Here is a 21,071-nt window from a genome sequence, read left to right on the forward strand (position 1 = left end):
TTGTGCAGAGGGTTATACTTTACGCTTTCATTAGTTACTGTTGAGCTCGACATGGAACAAGGGGAGCAACTATGCGAGGCCGCGAGGAGCGGCGACTTGGACAAGCTGAAAGCTCTGATAGACTCCGGCGCTGACGTGTCCTATTTCGACGGCGAAGGCCTCACTCCGCTCATGCACGCGGCCAAGCACGGCCACGCCGCCGTCGTTAAGAGCCTTCTCGACGCCGGCGCGCCGTGGAACGCCCTCTCTCCGTCCAACCTCTCCGCCGGTGATCTCGCCATGGAAGGTTCCAACCAGGAAGCTTTTGATATCCTCGTCAATGCTGGTACGCACTTTGCTACTCTCTCTAATGGTACTCTAGAATTTTTCTTGTTAATTTTAAGAGGCAATGATTTATGCTACTATATGCTACCACTTTAGGCAGTGCTTACATTATAGTGAAATTTTTATATCAAATAAATTTTTGGATAAGAAGGTACAGTTTCTTAGCTTATGTACATTTCTCAATTGAATTGAAACATGTGTGGCTTCATTGGCTAATGCAGCACAAACATTGTTATCTTCCACCAACAAAAATTAAATTGAGTTATGTGGTTTGTTGGTCAATGCAATGACATGGTTGTATTTCAATGAATATCTTTTGTGTTAGTTCAAAATAGACTTAGTATCATAAAGAACCTTGTAGCTCAACTAGCACATCTTAGCGTTTCCAACAAAGATGTTGAGGGTTTGAATCTCCCTCCCCCATTGCTAGGAAGCACAAACACTTCATTTGGGATGCCGTATCTACATGCATGTCCCATTTGTGTCCTTTGTTAAAAAAAAGATTGCGGAACACGACCAGAACACAAGAACAAGAGGAATCAAATATTCTTTTACAAAACAAAGAGGGCATTCATGCTCTGAATAGTAATAGTGCATTTGGAAATTAATAAATCTTTATTCTTGGTTTTTATTCTAATTTCTAAACATCCTTTAATAGTCATGGATTTTCTTTATTATCTATCATTACTCTTAATTTGATATATATAACATTATATGAAAAACAAATGCTTAATAATATATAGAAAATAAAAATATATTTAATAATTATTAAATAGACATGTTCTGCCGTACCTTTGTCCTATTTTTTCAAAAATTGATGCGTTGCCGTATCGTACCCGCACCCGTACCCTTCAGCTCATATGGCACTTTTCCCCTCAGATAAGTAGGGGGTGGAGGGTAAGGTTAACTTACCAATAAAAAATTTAAGTAATACAAAATAAAGAAGTGTTTTTGCATATGAACAGGGATTCAAGCTGAATTGGTCCTAGGAACAATTGCAAGGAGAACAAATGAAAATGGTGATTTTGATGGAGCTTACTTGGAAGACAGGGTTACTTTTAGTGAGGACAAGCTGATGGACTCTGATAGCAAGGCTGTCATGATGGCTTGGGAGAAACCATTGATGGAAGCTCATGCTAAAGCTGTTTGCTCAGGAGGTGGTCACATTCTGAACATTGGATTTGGAATGGGTCTTGTGGATACTGCCATTCAGCAATATGCACCTGTTACACACACTATTGTTGAGGCTCACCCTGAAGTTTATGAGCGTATGCTTCGTACTGGTTGGGGCGATAAGGATAATGTAAAGATAATATTTGGCCGTTGGCAAGATGTTCTCTCTCAACTTGAATCTTATGATGGTAACTCCATAATCTTAGTTGCCCTTTTGGCTTTATGCACATGCATCTTTATGTTTTGTGTTTCATGAACTAGTGCACACTCATGTGCAAGTGTACACACACACACATATGGAACAATAACTCCACTACTACATTATTTTGGCTTTCTCTTTATGAGATGATCTCAGTGCATTAAGCTGTGTATGCATGTTTTTAGTGTTTGAACTATATGTGCAATTCATATGAGGGCTGACTGGAATATTAAATTTAATAACTCCTGTTGAATTGTTTAATTTCCACTTTTCTGTTTTTACTAACTCATAGATCCTCAAAACATCAGCTGAATTGTTTAATTTTCACCTTTTCCATGTATTAAGTATGATTTTTTCTGTACCAGCTAACATTTCCCCAAAGGTCTATTAATGAAATATAAGTTACGTAGAAATTTCATCAGCCTAACATGTATTACTTGAGAGGAAATCTGTATCCATTCACCTGTATATATTCTTGATACTGGAGATAGAATTGGTCTAAGTTAAAGCTGTCAATTTGGAGGAATTGTAGGAGAAGATGAGATTGAAGCAAGGACTTTTGATTAGGTATGAAGGTAACGACATGCTGATTATATGAGAGAGAGAGAGAGAGAGAGAGAGAGAGAGAGAGAGAGATGATGTTTAAACTGGTGACTCAGAGGTCTTCAAAACATCAGCTGAATGCTCTAATCTTAACTATTTTCTTATACCAATTATGATTTTTTTTTAAAATTTCCCCAATCGAGGTTTATCTATACAAAATATAAGTTACACATAACTTTCATCAGCCTAACATGTATTACTGCAGAGGACATTTGTAGCTGTTCACTTGTATATATCCTTGATACTGGAGAAGGGATTGGGGTAGAGAGAGAGAGAGAGTGAGAGAGAGAGGATGAGTGAACTGGCGGCTCAGTTTGTGAGGGGAAGGAAATAAACATCAACGTGTCTCTTAAGATTATATGGTATATATTCATTGAAAAAAAAGATTATATGGATTTAATTTGGGTGCCAATGAATTTGCTAAGCACGCTCAATTGACAGTTGATTCATATGCTTCAATGTATCTGAGATTACTCTGACTGGGGCATAATGAACTTGCATGAATTGAGACAGTTATTCATGTCTTGTAGTTGACTAAATTAATTCCACTTTCCAATCTGTCATAATAAATCTGCAAGTCTATTTTCTTTGCTAGTAAGTTTTGAAATAGGACATTTTTTCCTGAATGAAAACACAATCATTGGTACATGTATCCATATGACAAACCTGTATTGCCTTATGTTGGCTTTCAGGTATTTTTTTTGATACTTATGGAGAGTATTATGAAGACTTGAGAGAGTTCCATCAACATCTTCCTATTTTATTGAAGCCTGGGGGAATCTACTCATTCTTCAATGGCCTTTGCGGAGGTAATGCTTTCTTCCATGTTGTCTACTGTCATTTGGTTTCTCTGGAACTTGAGAATTTGGGCTACTCCACACAGTTGATACCCTTGCCTGTTAAGGATTGCTTAGGAGAAGAAGTTTGGGAAGGTGTGAAACACAAATATTGGCAGCTTGATACGTATTACCTTCCTGCTTGTCAGTCAATGCAGGATTCTGAATGATGCTTGATTTTATTTTTTAAGGATAATTTGAGAAGTGCTTCTAACAAGTTACAAGTCAGTATCCTTTTTAATTAATGAAGTTCTTATTTATTAAAAAAAAAAAACAAGTTTCAGTATTCTTTGATGCTTGTGTTATCCTTTTATTTATGAGTGTGCGTTTGGATATCGCTTATTTTACTGAAAATTGAAAACAATAAAAAAATATATATTTCAGTTACTGTTCATTAATGAAATCACTGTTCAAATGCATGTTTGCACTGTTCATGTCCAATGAACAGTGCAAGAGGCGCTGGACTTAAAGGCAAAAAATGCAAATGATACAAACGCAGACGCCCAATACAAACGAAGCCTGAGTTTGAAGGGTTAAAATCCTCTTAAAAATAATAGTCATGGAATTTTCTAAATATTGGAAATATATGGCATCACATTTTTATTGATTTGAGCCTACCATGGCAATGAAACTTGAAACCATCAGTTCAAGAATGTATTCGGGATGTGGAATTTGCAGTGGAAACATAATTGATAAATTCATTTTGTATGTTCTGAGTAACCATGCAATTGCTCAAAGCTATAAAGAAACAGGAGACAATTGACCATGATCTTTAAACAGATAGGACATTTTTTCCAAAGAAAACCCACATGCTTCCCCCAATTTCTTTATCAATTATATCTAAAACCAGTGTTCTGCACTCTGAGTAGCTGGCATACAATAGACAATGCAATAAAACAGTAGCAACCGATCCCCCGCACCTTAATATGTTTTTCCTTGATCTGTTGAGTTCCATGATAAGTATAAGGATTTGAAATTATACAAATTCCTCTTAAGTTGTTTTCAGTGAAAGAACCGCATAAGTACTTTTTCTGGTTCAAAGTTAAATCTTTTCATTATGTTAGTTTGAGATGAAATTATGACAAAATAATAATAGAATTTTGTATAGCATATCAGATTGTATTACATAGTGGCTGACAATAGCTTGCAAATTTAGTATGCATGCTTATAGCTATACTTACAGAAGTGGAAGGGGCACATGGCTTCATTATGGCGAAAGCAGGTATTCCAATAATTGGTGTAGGATGATACCTGAAATGGTCTTTTATGTTGTTCTATTGCCCATAAAGTTCTTATTGCAATTTGAGAGGTTTTTTTTTTTTTTTTTTTTTTGGGGTGGGGGGTGTTGCAATTTGGTTTAGAGAACCACGAGTTCTACTAATAGCAAGCTTCCAACCAATCAAAGGACTTAAATATCCTACAAAAGCCAGGATAACAATAATGAGTTGGAAGACCCATAATTAAATACTACAAGTCGTTTACATGGATTCACGTGCAGTAAAAGAGGTGATGTAGATGCCAGATGTACAAGACACCTCTCTAACTCAGTATTGGTTTTGTTACTTTTTAGAGTATGAAGCCATGACTGTAACGAAATACCAGTTTCCTGTGCTTCCTTATTTACAATAGCAATTTCAGTAACCCTATTGTGGAAGTTGTTTGTAAATCACAAAATCAAGGTAAACTGCAAAAGCAGCCTCTTTTTCTTCAATTTTGTGAACCATGATAGACAAGATGAGAGTTTTCTAGAAATGTTACAACATAGTAATTCAATTTTAAATTCACAACCCAATCCCTTACAAGGTTTGCTGTACAATTATTTTTTCTAGATTCTTTCCTTCCCTAGGTTTAACAGCATCTGGAGTAAGCCTGGGGGTGGAACATAAGAAAAAGGAAAACAACAAGACAAACTAAATCTTAATACAAGGAGGGTGAGCATCTTGCCATCTACACTTTGTTGGCACTTAAGAGCTCATGATTACGTCCAGCTGAAAGCAATCGGGCTACCAACAATGTGTTTCCCATCCGACCATTTCAAATGAGCAAAGCTGGTTGTACCAGATGGCATAGAAATGGTATTGAAAGTAACTGTGTAACTCTTCTTCTCATTCTGTTCACTAAAAGTCAGTGATTCTGGCTCTACCAAGATCTTCACTGAGGGATCTTGTGATGACACAGAAACCTTATATGTTGCCGGAGTGCCCACGTTAGTCAGAGTCCTAGTATATTTAACAGATTTGCTAGGTGCACCGTCGCCGCCCCTTTCATCTGAAGTTGTGTTTACAGGAACAGCAAAAGATGGGTAATTAAAATCTTCTAGGCTGTATTTTTTGCTTGAATCACAGGTGAAATTTAGGTTTGTGGCAGACTTAATATCAGCTGGGCTATAGTGTAAGGCACATAGGAAGTCTAGGTAGTCAGCAACTGTCAAATCATATACAAGACCAGGATCAAGAGCAGCCAAAGGATTCACATGTCCAGCACCGTAGTCAAACGGTGTTGATGATTTTCCAGTAGCAACATCTTTTATGGTTTCCCCATCTGTGTATGTCGTATAAGCTGTGGTCATGAGGGCAGACCTAATGGCTGCAGGACTCCATTCCTGGTGAACAGCCTTTAGGAATGCTGCTAACCCGCTAATATGAGGGCACGACATGGATGTTCCGGAAATGATATTGAAGCTCACACGCCTCTTGTCATTGTCCAACCCCGTTGGTCCTACTGCACCTGTCCACCCAGCTAGGATATTGACTCCTGGTGCTATAAGGTCTGGTTTGAGTATTCCTGGAGTAAGCGGATTTGGACCTCTAGAACTGAATGCTGCAACCACTGGTGATGGTTGAACTCCTAATTTTGTGACTGCAGGACCAATTGTAGCTGTGGGATTAGAATCCGAGGAGATATAGGCCTTAATGGCATCGGCGGAGTTTTGTCCTAAAGCTGCTGTAGGCAAGAGATGTGCATCAGCGACTAGCTCCTCACCAAAAGAATCTGTGTTAGCTAACATCATCCCCACACCACCAGCATTTTTAACTACCAAACCCTTTTCCGTCCTAGAATTTAAGCCTCGATCACATACTACAATTTTTCCAGCAACTTTTCCTGGATTTAGACTGCCACTCAAGCACAGAGAACCAAATGAAGAGTTGCTTACATTACCAGCATAAACAAGTGGTACCAGAGAATCTGATAACTGTTTCCCATTATAGAGCGATACACCAGTGTAATTCTTCCCATTTCCAAGGCTAACTTCAACGGGGAAATCACGGTCCAGAGTTCCAGCACCCACAGTGGTTATCCAAGGCGCAATGTTGGTTACACTTTCTGGAGTTGGTCCACCATTTCCAGCCGAACAAGATACTAGGATTCCCTGGGATGTTGCTTTGAAAGCTCCGATGGCAACGATGTCTTTGTCATATGAGTTTATACCTCCCCCAATAGACATGGATATAACATGGACTCCATCCTCAATAGCCTTCTCTATCGCTGCTGCTATATCTGCGGTGAAACATCCACCAAGCCAGCACACCTTGTATATGGCAACTCGGGCATGTGGAGCCATCCCACGAGCTGTCCCCAAAGCATAATTAAGGAGGTTAGCTCCTTCTACCGCTGACCCAGCTGCTGTGGTTGAGGTGTGAGTTCCATGGCCATCATCATCCCTAGGTGATTTCGATTCATTCTGATTATTAATATTTATGTTTCTTGCTTCGTACCCTTTTGAGAAAGACCTTGCACCAATAAGTTTCCGGTTACAGCTTGATGAATTGAAGTTATCACCAACCTCACATTCACCTTTCCAGCCACTTGGTACAGGACCAAGTCCCGTGTCATCAAAGCTCTTTAACTCAGGCCATACACCTGTGTCTAATACTCCAATAATCACCTCACTCGCTTGCTCGACTGTGGGAAAGAGAGTATCATCAGCTTTGTCTAATCCAAGAAATTTTGGCGACCGAGTTGTATGAAGCTCGTATCTCTCTTCAGGTAGGACAGCCAGAATTCCTGGGTGCTTTTCAAGTGATTCAGCTTCTTCAGCTGTTAGCTGTGTGGAGAAGCCGTGGATTATGGTGTCATAGGTGTAAAGCATATCTGCTGAGTCTGATACTGACTTTAAAGATGCGGCATACCACTGAGAGTGGTCATTGAAACTTGACGGCATGTTGGTCTTGTCCATGCGAATTATGTAAGTCTGCTTTGATTGCTGGTTTTGCTCTTCTGCTACTGCGTAAGTGTAGGAAAACATTAGAAATAGAATTAAAACCATCTGTACAAGCCCGAAAGCCATAATCTTCATCTTCTCGCGTGTCTTTGTGAGACTGAGAAGAGAGTTTCAGGCTATTGTGTGAGTTTAAGTTTTGGCAACAGTGTTACAGATTTTTTCTGAAATGTTAATATGAAAGTGGATATGGCATAGCCGCGTAGATGCTCCTGTCATAGTTTGGGTGTTAATAACATGGGTTTTTTGACTCGGACCGGACTGCCAGGTGGGACCGGGTTAACCTTTTTTTTTTTGATTTTTTTTGATTTTTTAATGGGGCCGGGTTAACATTTAATAGGACGCCATTACAGGTTTTTTTTTAAGATAAACGGCAGATACAGGTTTTTAAAACCACAAATAAATTTTTCTAAATAAACTATTTTACAATTTTTTTTTTTAAGAAAGCTTTACAACATTTTTATAAATAAATTTTTTTATAATATTTTTATAAATTTTTTTTTATAAACTATTAATGTGACAAATTTTTATCTCGGTTTTGGACCCCTAGTTCACCATTTGATGCCGTGATACAAGCTATATAATCTCGATCTCTTTCGCCTAAAACCAAGGAAAAGATGAAAATCAGTAGGCTTACTGAGTTGTGAACTTTGGGTTTATTTTTAATCCTACACACCACAAAATAAAACCAAGAAAAGAACGAAGTCCTTGGACTCTAGTTTCTAGGAACCAGTTTGTTTGGTTTGGAATATTTTGCAAATTTATTCAAATTATTTTTGAGAGAGTTTAACCTATGGCGTCCACATTCTGATAATAACTCTTTATTATCAAATCAAAACACCAATCGGTTTATGGTATAGGTAGTGATTAAATTTCAGATCTCTTATCCAACTCAAATATTTGATATACTAAAAAAAAAAAAACTAACTAAATAATATTATCATAATTAATAAATTGTAAAAATATATATCTTTAATCAACATATATATATATATATATATATATATATATATATATATATATATATATATATATATATATATATATTAGGTTATCATTTCTCTAACACATAATCCTACCTCAAAACTTTGAACCTCTAAAAAAATATTTTTGAACAATTTGGTTTTTTTAATTTTGGTTTAACCGTTTGGTTTTTTAAAATTATGATTTGAAGAAGAAAATTTTCAGCATACTACTATACTTCGTTCTTATATAAATATAGTTCTATTGTGCATGACACACATGTGAAACTCACGTTTATGTGAGAGGTGCACAGTGCACTAAATAATTTCACGTTGTTAAGGATATGTAATTATTCAATACTTACGAAAAATACTATTGTGGTACTCTTTTATCTCATATAGTTAATAAGTCCAACCATGTAAGTTAGCTTGATAATGAGCTAAGTTTGAGCTTATTTTGAAGCTAAATTGCATGTTCAAGCTTAATTCTTTTTTTTTTTTTTGTTAACGTGTTCTTTTCGTAACAAAATAAACATAACGACTAAATCTTTTACCACTTCAAAATTAGTATTTAATAACTAATTTATAGATAACTAGATGCAAGTTTACTACAAAATTGGTTATTTATATTACTAATAAATTATAAATAATAATATGATATCTTATAAACTTACAAAATTCAATTTCAAGTCTGTTTAATAAATTTTTATACATGTATACATATAAACATAAATTTATTATATACTTAATTGAGCCTCATACTCATGAACTTGTTCACAGACACATAATTTTTAAGGCTCACTCATTTAATGACCGTTTTTAAACTTGGGTTTGATCTTGCCTTATTTGTTAAATAAAAAAACTTAATTAATTTTTTTCCCCAAACCAAGCTCAAGATGAACCTTTTCCAATTTGTAAGAGGGTACATTTTATAATTACAACTTAAAATAAATTAATGTACGTGGAATGTATATAGGAAAAGCCACAAGTTCACACTAACAAATAATCCTCAAAAATGCAAGATAGTTCGATAGTGTGACTACAAGTGTGTGGCGCATTAGGCATTTAGTATTGGTAAGGGTGACAATGTTTGACAACCCAGAAATTACATGGTATTTGTAAGTGCACAATTTGTATCCGAACCCAAACGAGTGATGAGCTCAGGCCCAAAAAGCCTTATACAATGAAATTTGTAGAGCGTGGGCTTGAAACCTAAGCTTTATGGATATTAGACAACAGATAGGCGAGCTAGATTGCCACTATCTACACAATCAATGGATAAAAATGACAGAAATTCTCCTCGGACATAAGTCGAGGATGATTTGTATTGCCTTTTCTTTCTTTTAACAACAAGTTACAATTGAAGATCAAGAAGAAGAAGATCCCTCTCTTTTTCTTCCTCTTTTTCTTTTTATATCACTCTTCCTCTTCCCTTCACCGTCTACGTATAACACAAATCAATAATCCAGATCTTTTTTATTCTCCACCGCCCTCTGGAGGTCATCAAATAACAGCTGTAAGGCTAGCTGGTACTATTCAGATGTCATTTCCCCATTAATGCGGTCAGAGAGATAGGTGCAGGGTCTTTTATGCGGTGGTAGCAGCCTTTTCCCTTGATATTTCTCATATATTCTTCCTTTCTACAACAACGTGAAACATATTTTTTACCCACTAAACTTTCCAGAACTCTCTCCCCAAACATCATGACATATCATACAACCTTTATTGGACTCAGCCGAGGAGATGCTTCTCCTCGGACTACATCATCTACCTTTCTAGCAAAAGCTGATTTGTGGGTCTCAAAGGCCCTGCTTGGACAGGCTTACACCACCAATATCAGGCGCAAGGCCCAAAATATGCGTTTTGACCATTTTACCCACACAGTATTATTTGTCAATTAGTTTTTAGTGGAAATATGCAAATTGTTCAATATTAAGTTTTTTTTTTAATTATTACTTGTAATAATCTTGAAATAACTCAGTTAATTAATCAAGTTAAAATGGACAGTAATGCATTGACACAAACTCATTTATCCCAAATAAGTGAGTATCATTTTTATCAAACATAAATTTGAATTTTAAAAACAAAATTGAGTATTTAAAAAAAATTTGTGATTATGTTGGTAATTTCTTTTATGCAACCCTATAGGCTATAGTCCTCAACTCTTTTATTTAAAACAAAAAACAAAAAATCTTTTCATATAATTTTATTTTCCCTAAATTATCTAAGTTTAAATATTGATAGAAATTCGATCATTGGGTTCAAAATTTAAAATTGTATGCTATTAGTACTCTAACTGATAATATTGTGAACTATAAGTTGCATGGAATTTATTGCTTGTAATTGTTATAATTTATGTGCTTATAAAATATAAAAATATGTTAATTATGTTAGTTTTTAGATCATAGTTATTAAATAGGTTGAAAGTGGTCATATTATTGTCAATTCAATACAATTTGTTTAATAAATTTTTAAAAATGAGCTATTTCTCTATCAACTCAAATTCAACCCATGTAATATGTTTGATAAACAAGTATTGTGTCGACCTATTTAATAAAAGGTCGTATCAGGGTTGAGAGATTTTGATATAAATCTTAATTTTGTGGTGTGCATATCCTTACCTCTAAACATTGGTGTGTGATATTGAAGGATTTGGTTCAAGAGGAGTATGGCCAATGTGGTAATAGAAGCTCACACATAAACAGGATCTTACTAAAATATACAAGTGTAGTAAATTACTCCTAGATAATGTAGTGGTCACAAGAATCAACGACATGTACAATATTATTAGACTCAAATACATGAGCGACACTAACTGCCTTGATGTTGTCGTGTGAATGTATTCCCTTATCTCATTCTCCTTTCCCTATATATATATATATGTGTGTGTGTGTTTCTCAAAAAAAAAAAAAAAAACACGAGTGTAAACTTTTTATTAAGGTGATGTAACTATGTAAATCATGTAACTACATATATTATATTATGTAAAAGAGGTATCCCAGGCTCCTAGCTATTGGACTCAAATGTCGTCTCTCCGGCATAGCTGTATTCCGACCATTAGTTTCATGAGGAAATGTGGTTGTACTTCAATTTCAGTGATTAATGGAACGTGTTTTAATTTTTTAGTAAGTGAATCGATCATGTTTTTTGGGTTCAACAACCCACTCACAGCAAGATAATACTAATCTGTAGAGGATTTAGTGGAATCACCACTAACTGTCACATCTCATGGATAATGCTCTACTTTTGGCTCCTTTTGGAAGACACTTTCTCCTCGAAGAAGACACTTTCTCCTCGAATCAATTATGCACTACGTGAATTATGATTCCATAATCATGGAGTTAGTGGGGATTAAACTGTTTAAGCAATAGCTCCATGTTAATGATTTTTTTTTTACTATTTCATATTTGTGGTTTGAATCTTACCTCTTCTTCCTTGTATGGTACAACCAAAGATATATAAAACCATCAACAAAATATTGGGTCAAAATTAAACTGATGCCTATTGTGCTAATTTGAAGGTGAAAACTCATGAATTTTGAGAAATGATGAAATTGGTCCTTCTGTAATCTATTGAAGGGCACAATTTTCAAGTGGAGATTGAGACTTCGGCCAATTTTGATTGGTTTAAGACTTTTAGGCCTATTAGATTTTGATGGGTTTGTTTGTGATGGTGATGTAGGAGATGAGGGCTTTATGTGGTGGCGGTGATGACGAGATGAGAGTGGCGACGAACGAGCAACGAGATTTTATATAACTTTTTTTTTAATTATTACAGATATTGAACACAAAATCATTTATAATTTTATTTTTAGTAAAAAAATAGTTCTCTATTAAATTTTACTCTAGAAATGAATTTTTGAATAAACACATCATGTATTTTGCACATTATTTGCGTTTTCCACCCACTTAGCTAACAGAATGGCAATAGAAGGCTCAATTTGGTCTTTTTCACAAAGATCAATTTTTTTTTTTAATTTCAAATTAAAACAATCTGAGGTTAGATTATCTTTGACCTAAAGTTGAACAAGTATATTTACTTTTTTTTTCCTTATATAAAATGATCTGTGAATATACAAAGGCAAGGTACTTAGTATAATATGTTATCTTGAAGAACCCTAAGAGGTCATTTTAGTATTTCTCATAGTTTCATTAGATTCATAAGAGTTTGGGTTCAAACGATTGCTTCATATATAGTGATAACCTTGATGGAATGTGTAGGATAGGTGGAAGGTGGTGATACACAATGACCCATCTTGAAAGACCACTCTTTCATCCAAGGATACCTAATCGTTGCACCAATAATTCGTAGGAGGGATGACACTGCGAGGTGGTTTGTTTATCTGGGACTGATGCCTCGTAAAGAATAACGAAGGTGTGTGAAGGTAGGCTCAAGGTAAGATTATGCTAGGCCTATAGATTTGTATTTCTAATAAAAGAATAATATATAATTAGATAGAAGTATATATAAGTAGCCAGATCTTTTGAACTCTGAAGATAGATATTGCCACATTAGCTAAAAAAAAAATGTTTTCTCCAAAGAACAAGTCAATTTATTTAATAAAAGTCTCATCACTTGTGCTAAAAATGTGAGATAAAAGCTTTTTTTTCATTAATGGCATCTAACATGAGTTATCAAGGGATATTACAAAATTATTTTCATATGTACATTATTAGCAAAGGTATTACACCCACTAGGGGTGTCCACGGGTCAGTCCATGTCAGGTTTGTGCCCAACTCGGAACCGACCCACTCACATCGGGTGGGAGGTTCAATGACCCGCCGCCGACCGCGGACAACCTCGAGTTGAGTTGGATCGGTCTCCGATGGACAATGATCGGGTCGGTCGAAGTTGGAGTGAGTTTCAACCTCCAGATCTTCGCCGAATCGTCGCTGGATCTGTTGATTTTTCTTCGGATCTGTGTGACAACCACGGTATCGAAGCAAAAAACACAACCTCCAGCCCAAATTTGAGCAAAAACTTCCATCTCATCGCTGGATCTTCACCGAATCTTCACTAGATCTTCGCCGGATCTGTTGATTTTTCTTCGGATCTGTGTGACAACCACGAGATCGAAGCAAAAACCACCACCTCAAGCCCAGATTTGAGCGAAAGCTTCCATCTCATCGCTGGATCTAACCAAAAACTACCAAATCTTCACTGAATCTGAGTGGATCAAAGTAGATTCGGCCTTCTTTCACAGGTTTTGTCGGTCGGATCGGGTTTTGGAGAAGAAAACCCGCCATCCGACCCGCCTAAGGCAGTTTTTGGTAGCGAAGACCCGCCGCCGACTGTCATGGGCGTCGGGTCAGCCTGGGCAGTTTGGGCGGGTGGGTCGGTTCTCGGTTTCTGATGGACAGCCTACACACACACACACACACACACACACACACTAGCCTCAATCCTCAGAGCACGCGCATGCTTAGAGGCTCTTTCTATTTTTTGGTAAAAGTTAATAGTTTGCATTAATTATAAATTAGGATTACTACATTTTTCAATCACAAAAATACCTAGGAGTGTGATGAGTGTTATGCATGGAGAAAGGTTAATAATTTTAATTGATGGGACTGACGAACTCAACTACCGACGAGACTAAGGCATCTGATGGGATTGACGAACTCAACTACCGACGAGACTAAGGCATCTGATGGGACTGACGAGACCGCTCTCTGAAACGAGCCTAAACAAGTATACACGTCACTGACGAGGATAGCAGGATCATTCAATGCCATCAATAACACCCCGACGGTTACAGAACTACCGGACGAACCGTTGAAGGCATATTAAAACCCCATTACTCAAAGAAGAAGCGTTACTAAAAGAGGCATTAAAGCCACAATAATCGCCGCAACGGCTAGAATCTAGAACAACATATATAAAGCCCACGCATTGCCAACAAAGGTACGAACACGCTTACAAGATATCCCTAATCATTCTTATAGTCTATTATTATAAACTCCCTTGTACTAACTTTGGCACGGAGGCGTTGTGGCTTGTGCACCACATCGGTGACCATTCCGGAGAATTTCTTCTTCCGTCGCGACACAAGCAGACCTCTAGTCCCGTCTGGACGACCTCACTACAACTGACGAACCCGTGATTCATCAGTCTGGTCCCGTCTGGACGACCTCACTACAACTGGCGAACTTGTGCTCCATCAGTTTGGCGCCGTCTGTGGGGACGACATTTTCGTACTAACGGTTCGAAAGCGTAATTTCTACCAACTTCAATATTCAGATGGAGTCCAACAAAGATTCAGTGGCCTTAGCCCAGCAAGTCAAAGCTCTTGCGGCCACCGTTGAAGAACTCACTGTGCAGACCGGAGATGAGACAACAGCTTCAGCATAAGGAGAATCGGTTTAGAGTTGTCCAGGAGGATGAAGGAGACAGCCATGGGAGAAGCGACCGACGAAGGACCACTACTCCAGACAAACAAAATTCTGATCTTCTTCAAGAGATGAGGAAAGAGATGGACGAACTGAGAAATGCTATTAAGGAGAAGATAGATCAGAGTCTAGATAGAATGGTCAGGGCAACAGATTCTCCTTTCACCGTGGCAGTCTTGGAATGACCAGTGCCGGCGAAGTTTTGGTTGCCTCAGCTTGAGCATTTTGACGGGCTTAAGGACCCCCAGGATCACCTTAATACCTTCAAGATGACATTAGGCCTCCAACAGCCCCCTGATGAAATAATGTGTCGCTCCTTCCCTACCACACTTAAGGGAGCTGCATGAGAGTGGTTCATAAAGTTTCCAACCTCATCCATTGATAGCTTCGAACAACAGTAGCGCCTTTTCTCGCGCCATTTCGTCGAGGCAACGTCCTAAGAGACCAGCCGGACCACCTACTCACCGTTAAGCAACGAGAGAAAGAAACCTTGTGGTCATACGTGAAACGCTTTACCCGAGAAACCCCGGAAGTGGACGACGCCGATGACAAAGTACAACCGACGACCTTTTAAAGGTGGCCGAAGTCTAGAGAGTTTGTGGTTTCGCTGGCAAAAAATCCACCTAAGACGATGGCAGAAATGCTCTTAAAGGCGCAAAAGTACATGAATGCTGAGGATGCGCTAGCCGCCATTAAAGATATGGAGAAAACAGAAGAAAGGGGAAAAAGGGAGGACGAACGTAAAGGACGAAAGAGGGAGTGTCCAGATCGTCAGTTTACTGACGAAGCCAAAAGATCATAAAAAATGGCTAGGTAATAAGATTCCGCCTTGACGAATGTACATTAATGACGAATTAAGTAATAAGATTCCGCCTTGACGGATGTACATTACTGACGAAGCCAAAAGATCATCAAAAATGGCTAAGTAGTAAGATTCTGCCTTGACGGATGTACATTACTGACGAATTAAGTAATAAGATTCCGCCTTGACGGATGTACATTACTGACGAAGCCAAAAGATCATCCAAAATGGCTAGGTAATAAGATTCTGCCTTGACGGATGTACATTACTGACAAATTAGGTAATAAGATTCCGCCTTGACGGATGTACATTACTGACGAAGCCAAAAGATCATCAAAAATGGCTAGGTAATAAAATTCCGCCTTGACGGATGTACATTACTGACGAATTAAGTAATAAGATTCCGCTTGACAGATGTACATTACTGACGAAGCCAAAAGATCATCCAAAATGGCTAGGTAATAAGATTCCGCCTTGACGGATGTACATTACCGACAAAGTAATAAGATTCCGCCTTGACGGATGTACATTACCGACGAAGGAAGTAATAAGATTCCGCCTAGACGGATGTACATTACTGACGAAGCCTAGTGATAAGATTCCGCCTAGACGGATGTACACTACTGACGTAGCCAAAAGATTATTAAAAAAAAACTTTCATCTTCTATGGTCGTCATGGCACATCATGACGACCACAGAATCCGGGGGCATCTGATGGGACTGACGAACTCAACTACTAACGAGACTAAGGCATCTGATGGGATTGACGAACTCAACTACCGACGAGACTAAGGCATCTGATGGGACTGACGAGACCGCTCTCTGAAACGAGCCTAAACAAGTATACACGTCACTGACGAGGATAGCAGGATCATTCAATGCCACCAATAACACCCCGGACGGTTACAGAACCAGCTGGACGAACCGTTGAAGGCATATTAAAACCCCATTACTCAGCAAGAAGCGTTACTAAAAGAGGCATTAAAGCCACAATAACTGCCGCAACGGCTAGAATCTAGAACAACATATATAAAGCCCACGCATTGCCAACAGAAGGTACGAACACAGTTACAAGATATCCCTAATCATTCTTATAGTCTATTATTATAAACTCCCTTGTACTAACTTTGGCATCGGAGGCGTTGTGGCAGGCACCACACCGGTGACCATTCCGAAGAATTTCTTCTTCCGTCGCGACACAAGCAGACCTCTAGTCCCGTCTGGACGACCTCACTACAACTGACGAACCCGTGATTCATCAGTCTGGTCCCGTCTGGACGACCTCACTACAACTGACGAACTTGTGCTCCATCATTAATATTTGGTACAAACGCATAACGCTCATCACACCTCTAGGTATTTTTGTGATTAAAAAAAATGTAGAAATCTCAATTTATAATAGATGCAAATTATTAACTTTTACCAAAAAATAGAAGAGCCTCTGAGTAGTAGGCTATTAGTGCATTGACCAAAAACATGACTACTCTAGTATCAATTGTCAACTTGGATGTTAATACAAACTTCTTTGTTTAATTAACTTCTGACTATATTTGATTTTCCTAAATTATGATTTTTAATTAAATAGTTTAACTTTTTCAATAAAAAGTAATATATGGTCAAGAGTCTTGTACTTTAGTGGCATGACTTCCCTTTACATTATGAGAAGAATTAAGGTTCAAACTTCAAATCCTTCAACCAAAAAGTTGTTATTATTGAACTAGAAAAATAAAGAAAATAAACGTAACGCATAATAATTCCAACAATTACGTGTTTAAGACACATTCTCAACAAAAAAGAAGAAGACACATTCTTTAAAATTTTGAATTAAATAAAAACAACATGAATATTTCCATATCAACATATATTAAATACAATTATATCTTAAAGTGTTTTTTTTAAAAATTATAAACTAATAAATCTAATTCAAATCATGAATAGATCAAGTGAAAGTGTAATTGACACCCCTCCAAGTCAATTTGTAGAAATATTATTCAACCTATTACGTGATGAGTAGGTGTTCATCGTATGATTTAAACAACTAAGCAATAAATATATCATGATTTTGTTTTTAGGAAACAATGCAGCATGACTATTATTTGATAGCTAAAAAATCAGTAACACAAAGTTAAAAGGATAAATATATTATCACATGAATCATTGCGTAGAGCATTCACATAAGATGTAAGATAAATTGCAATGAATATGGAGTGAATTTAAGAGATGAGAGACTAAGTACCTTCTTTGTAGCTAATAAATCAGTAACACGAAGTTAAAAGGATATATATATATTATCACATGAATCATTGCATAGAGCATTCACATAAGATGTAAGATAAATTGCAATGAATATGGAGTGAATTTAATGGCCTGTTTGGATGTTTAAAAAAGGAGGGGAGTAGAGTAGAGGGAAGGGGAGTAATTCAATTACCTTGTTTGGGAGTTTTTTAAGGAAGGAGGGGGAGGGGTTTGAAGGGGTTTCAACTACCTCCAACCCCCTCATTTTTAATTCCCCCAAATTGGAGAGATTTGGAGGGAGAGTAGAGCACATAAAATTATTGATAAAGTAAATTACTAATTTACCCTTATTATATTTATAAAATTACAATGTTAAAAATAAGGGGAAGGGCTAATTACTCTCTTCCCCCTTACTAATTATAAAAACATCCAAACAAGGTGGAGGGTAATCATTTTCCTCTACTCTCCTCCCCACTACTCCCCTCCCCTCTACTCCCCTCTACTCTCCTCCCTCTCTAAACTCCCAAACAGGCCATAAGAGATGAGAGACTAAAGTACCTTCTTTGGAGTTGCCTGTCGTTGGACCTAGAAGAAAATGGTGTTTTTGTTCTCCCAGGGTGAAAATTTGTCTTTAGAATCGTAGCCTTTAAGGTTTAAACTTCAGAGGATAATAATTTTCTGTGTTAGTAAATATCAGATCAAAACGAGAAACATAAATCAACAACATAAAATGAGAAGGAGAAAAAAATACCAATCGTTCATATGAGGATTCTCTCAATGAATTGGCTGGTTCTTAAATTCTTTTGCATTTACTTCAACTTCACCATCTCATCACTATATAAAAAATAAAGAATCAATTGTGTCAGAATATAGTTGCAAAATACAAAATAAAATGCGAAGGAAAAAAAATGCCAACCGTTCATGAGGATTCTGTAAGCAATTATATGCCAATTTTGAAAAAGAAAAATGATACTTGGGGGAAGTTATCTTTAAAGATAAAATTATAAAATCATGGAGAAAACTGCTTCTAAATAATAGGCTAACTTTTAGGAGAAAAACCCAAAACGTGGGTTTTTCTTCTTCTTCTTTTATTTAAAAATAAAATTACAAAATCATGGAGGTAATTACTTCTAAATACTAATAGGCAGTTCCTAAAATTAAAAAAAAAAAAAAAACTAATAGGCTAACTGTGAGTGCTTGAGGACCGAGAATGAAGTTAAAGAGTTGTAGTATAAGTGTGGAGATGCCGCAGTCCATGGGCCCAAGGAGGGAAGTCACCCGAGGAGAGGAAGGGATGCCGCAGTTAAAGGACTCAGAGGCGTTCCATGTGGAAAGAAGGATATGAAGAGAGGGAATCAGTGATCATAGGGGAAGCTTCTAGTTTGGAGTATCCTGTTGCCTCCGCATTAAATGGTGGGCAACAGCTTTATCAGCTGCATTGATGAGGAAGTGACATGAACAGTATAAGTCACAGCTAAGCAGACTCTTTTCGCCTCTTTCTTCAAATGCAGAAAGAGACAAGTGTCATGAGAGGAGGCTTGTTAGGTAAGGATGGATGGTTGAGATATGAGGGAAGGAGAAGTTTATAAGAAAATGAGGGTTTACAGAAAAAAAGATTGAGACACAAGTACCAAGAGATAGAGAAGAAACGAGAAGAACACTGGGAAAAAATGGAGTGAATAGTAACATTTCTTATGTAAACATGGCCTCCTCAGGCCAGCTTGTATTGAGAAAGTGGTTCATCCCTTTAATAATATCTGCTTTTTCTTCCTTATTTTCCTCCTAAGGCGGAGCCCCCCTTTAGTTATTTGTTTCCCTCTCTTATAAATTCATTATTTTAGGTCACTGTTGGACTGATCCAACCACTATTCTAAGTGGGCTTGGGCGGCCAGTTTTTATGCTCTCCACACTAACTTTTAGGGTGCCGCGGGGGGGGGGGGGGAACCTAAAACGTGTGTTTTTTTATAAATAAAAAAAAATTTTGAAAAACCGTGCTAGTTAGTTGTCTATCATAGAAGATAAAATTATAAAATCATGAAGATAATTGCTTCTAAATACTAATAAGCAGCTCCTTAAAAAAAAAAAAAAAAACTAATAGGCTAACTTTTAGGGGGGTGGTGGTAGTACCTAAAACGTGTGTTTAAAAAAAAACCATGCTAGTTAGTAGTCTATCATAGCATAGGATTCTAAAATCCTAAAATTTAGGATATTTTTTTTGGTTTGAAATTGTAAAAAAGAAAAAAATTTGAAGTTCAGTTTGAATTTGAAAACCAAAAGAGAGTGGTCCTATTTTATAGGTAATGTTTTTGCAAGAGTTAAAATACATAGTTTTACCAAATTATTCTTTAGTTTTGTCTCTACTTAAACCTAAGGAAATAGGGGTATTTTGGAACAAAAAAAAAATCTGGTCCAAATAGAGCAAACCCCTTAAATAGTAGTATTAGCCTCTGAGCACACGCTCACGCGTATGCTGAAAGGCTCTTCTATTTCTTTGGGAAAAAATTAATAATTGGCATCCATTATAATTTGAAATTACTATATTTTCCAATCACAAAAAAAGCAAGGAGTGTAATGAAAAAATTATTTCACCCATAAATGCTTAATACTCATCACACTCCTAGGTTTTTTTGTGATTAGAAAATATATTAATCCCAAATTATAATGGATGCAAATTATTAATTTTTTTAAAAAAAATAGAAGAGCCTCTGAGCACACGCACGTGCTCAATGGCTAGTAATTTTTTAAAGAAATGTTTCCATACACCAATAAGTAGAAAATAGCATAAAACATTTGCGGGAGCTAATGTAATGATAACTCCATAAATCTTTAACAAAATAAATTTGTTTACTATGAGGCTGTAGATTTATAGGTCCTATAGCTAAGGTATAGTGTTGCAAATAACACTTGCAATGAGAACTTAGTAGAAATAGAAGTTATTTTGATTTAGATAAGAATTTAAACTCTTTTTTTGGAAACTATGAAACATTCAAATATTTTTCAAATTAAATGACTTCCAAAACCAAGTTAATACAAAAATTAGAAGTAAGCACGTGTGGGGGGATGAGGATCCAAAGCTTTAATGAGGTTCATATGAGAGAAAACCTCGAAAACTGTAGATGGGTTATCCTCAGAATTTAGCCATGTAAGTTGTACTTAGGCTGAACAACCGTAATTGGCGAAGACGCCAAGGACACCTTCCTAACCTCGGAAGGTCGAAGGATAAGGTCAAAGGGAGCACGGCGAAGTGACCTTGAATAGTGCCTTCACAGCTAATACCTTAGTGCAAAAACCTTCTAGTAAGGTCTTGATGGGACAAGTATCAGGGAAGTATG

General features: G+C 36.9%; 2 protein-coding genes across 2 annotated transcripts; one reads left to right on the plus strand and one right to left on the minus strand.

Annotated features, from left to right (window-relative positions):
• LOC142612588 (protein arginine N-methyltransferase 2) lies at nt 1-3,421 on the plus strand. Its single transcript, XM_075784691.1, has 3 exons — nt 1-325; nt 1,290-1,685; nt 2,992-3,421. The coding sequence occupies exons 1-3, from the start codon at nt 52-54 to the stop codon at nt 3,303-3,305; spliced, it is 984 nt and encodes a 327-aa protein (XP_075640806.1). The 5' UTR covers nt 1-51; the 3' UTR covers nt 3,306-3,421.
• A 1,455-nt stretch (nt 3,422-4,876) lies between these two features.
• Nucleotides 4,877-7,561, minus strand: LOC142613307 (subtilisin-like protease SBT1.7). The gene has a single exon (XM_075785609.1). It carries the CDS (start codon nt 7,430-7,432, stop codon nt 5,114-5,116), a length of 2,319 nt encoding a protein of 772 aa, XP_075641724.1. The 5' UTR covers nt 7,433-7,561; the 3' UTR covers nt 4,877-5,113.
• Nucleotides 7,562-21,071: the final 13,510 nt, after the last annotated feature.

This window comes from Castanea sativa, chromosome 10 (assembly GCF_040712315.1).
Source record: "Castanea sativa cultivar Marrone di Chiusa Pesio chromosome 10, ASM4071231v1".
NCBI lineage: Eukaryota > Viridiplantae > Streptophyta > Magnoliopsida > Fagales > Fagaceae > Castanea > Castanea sativa.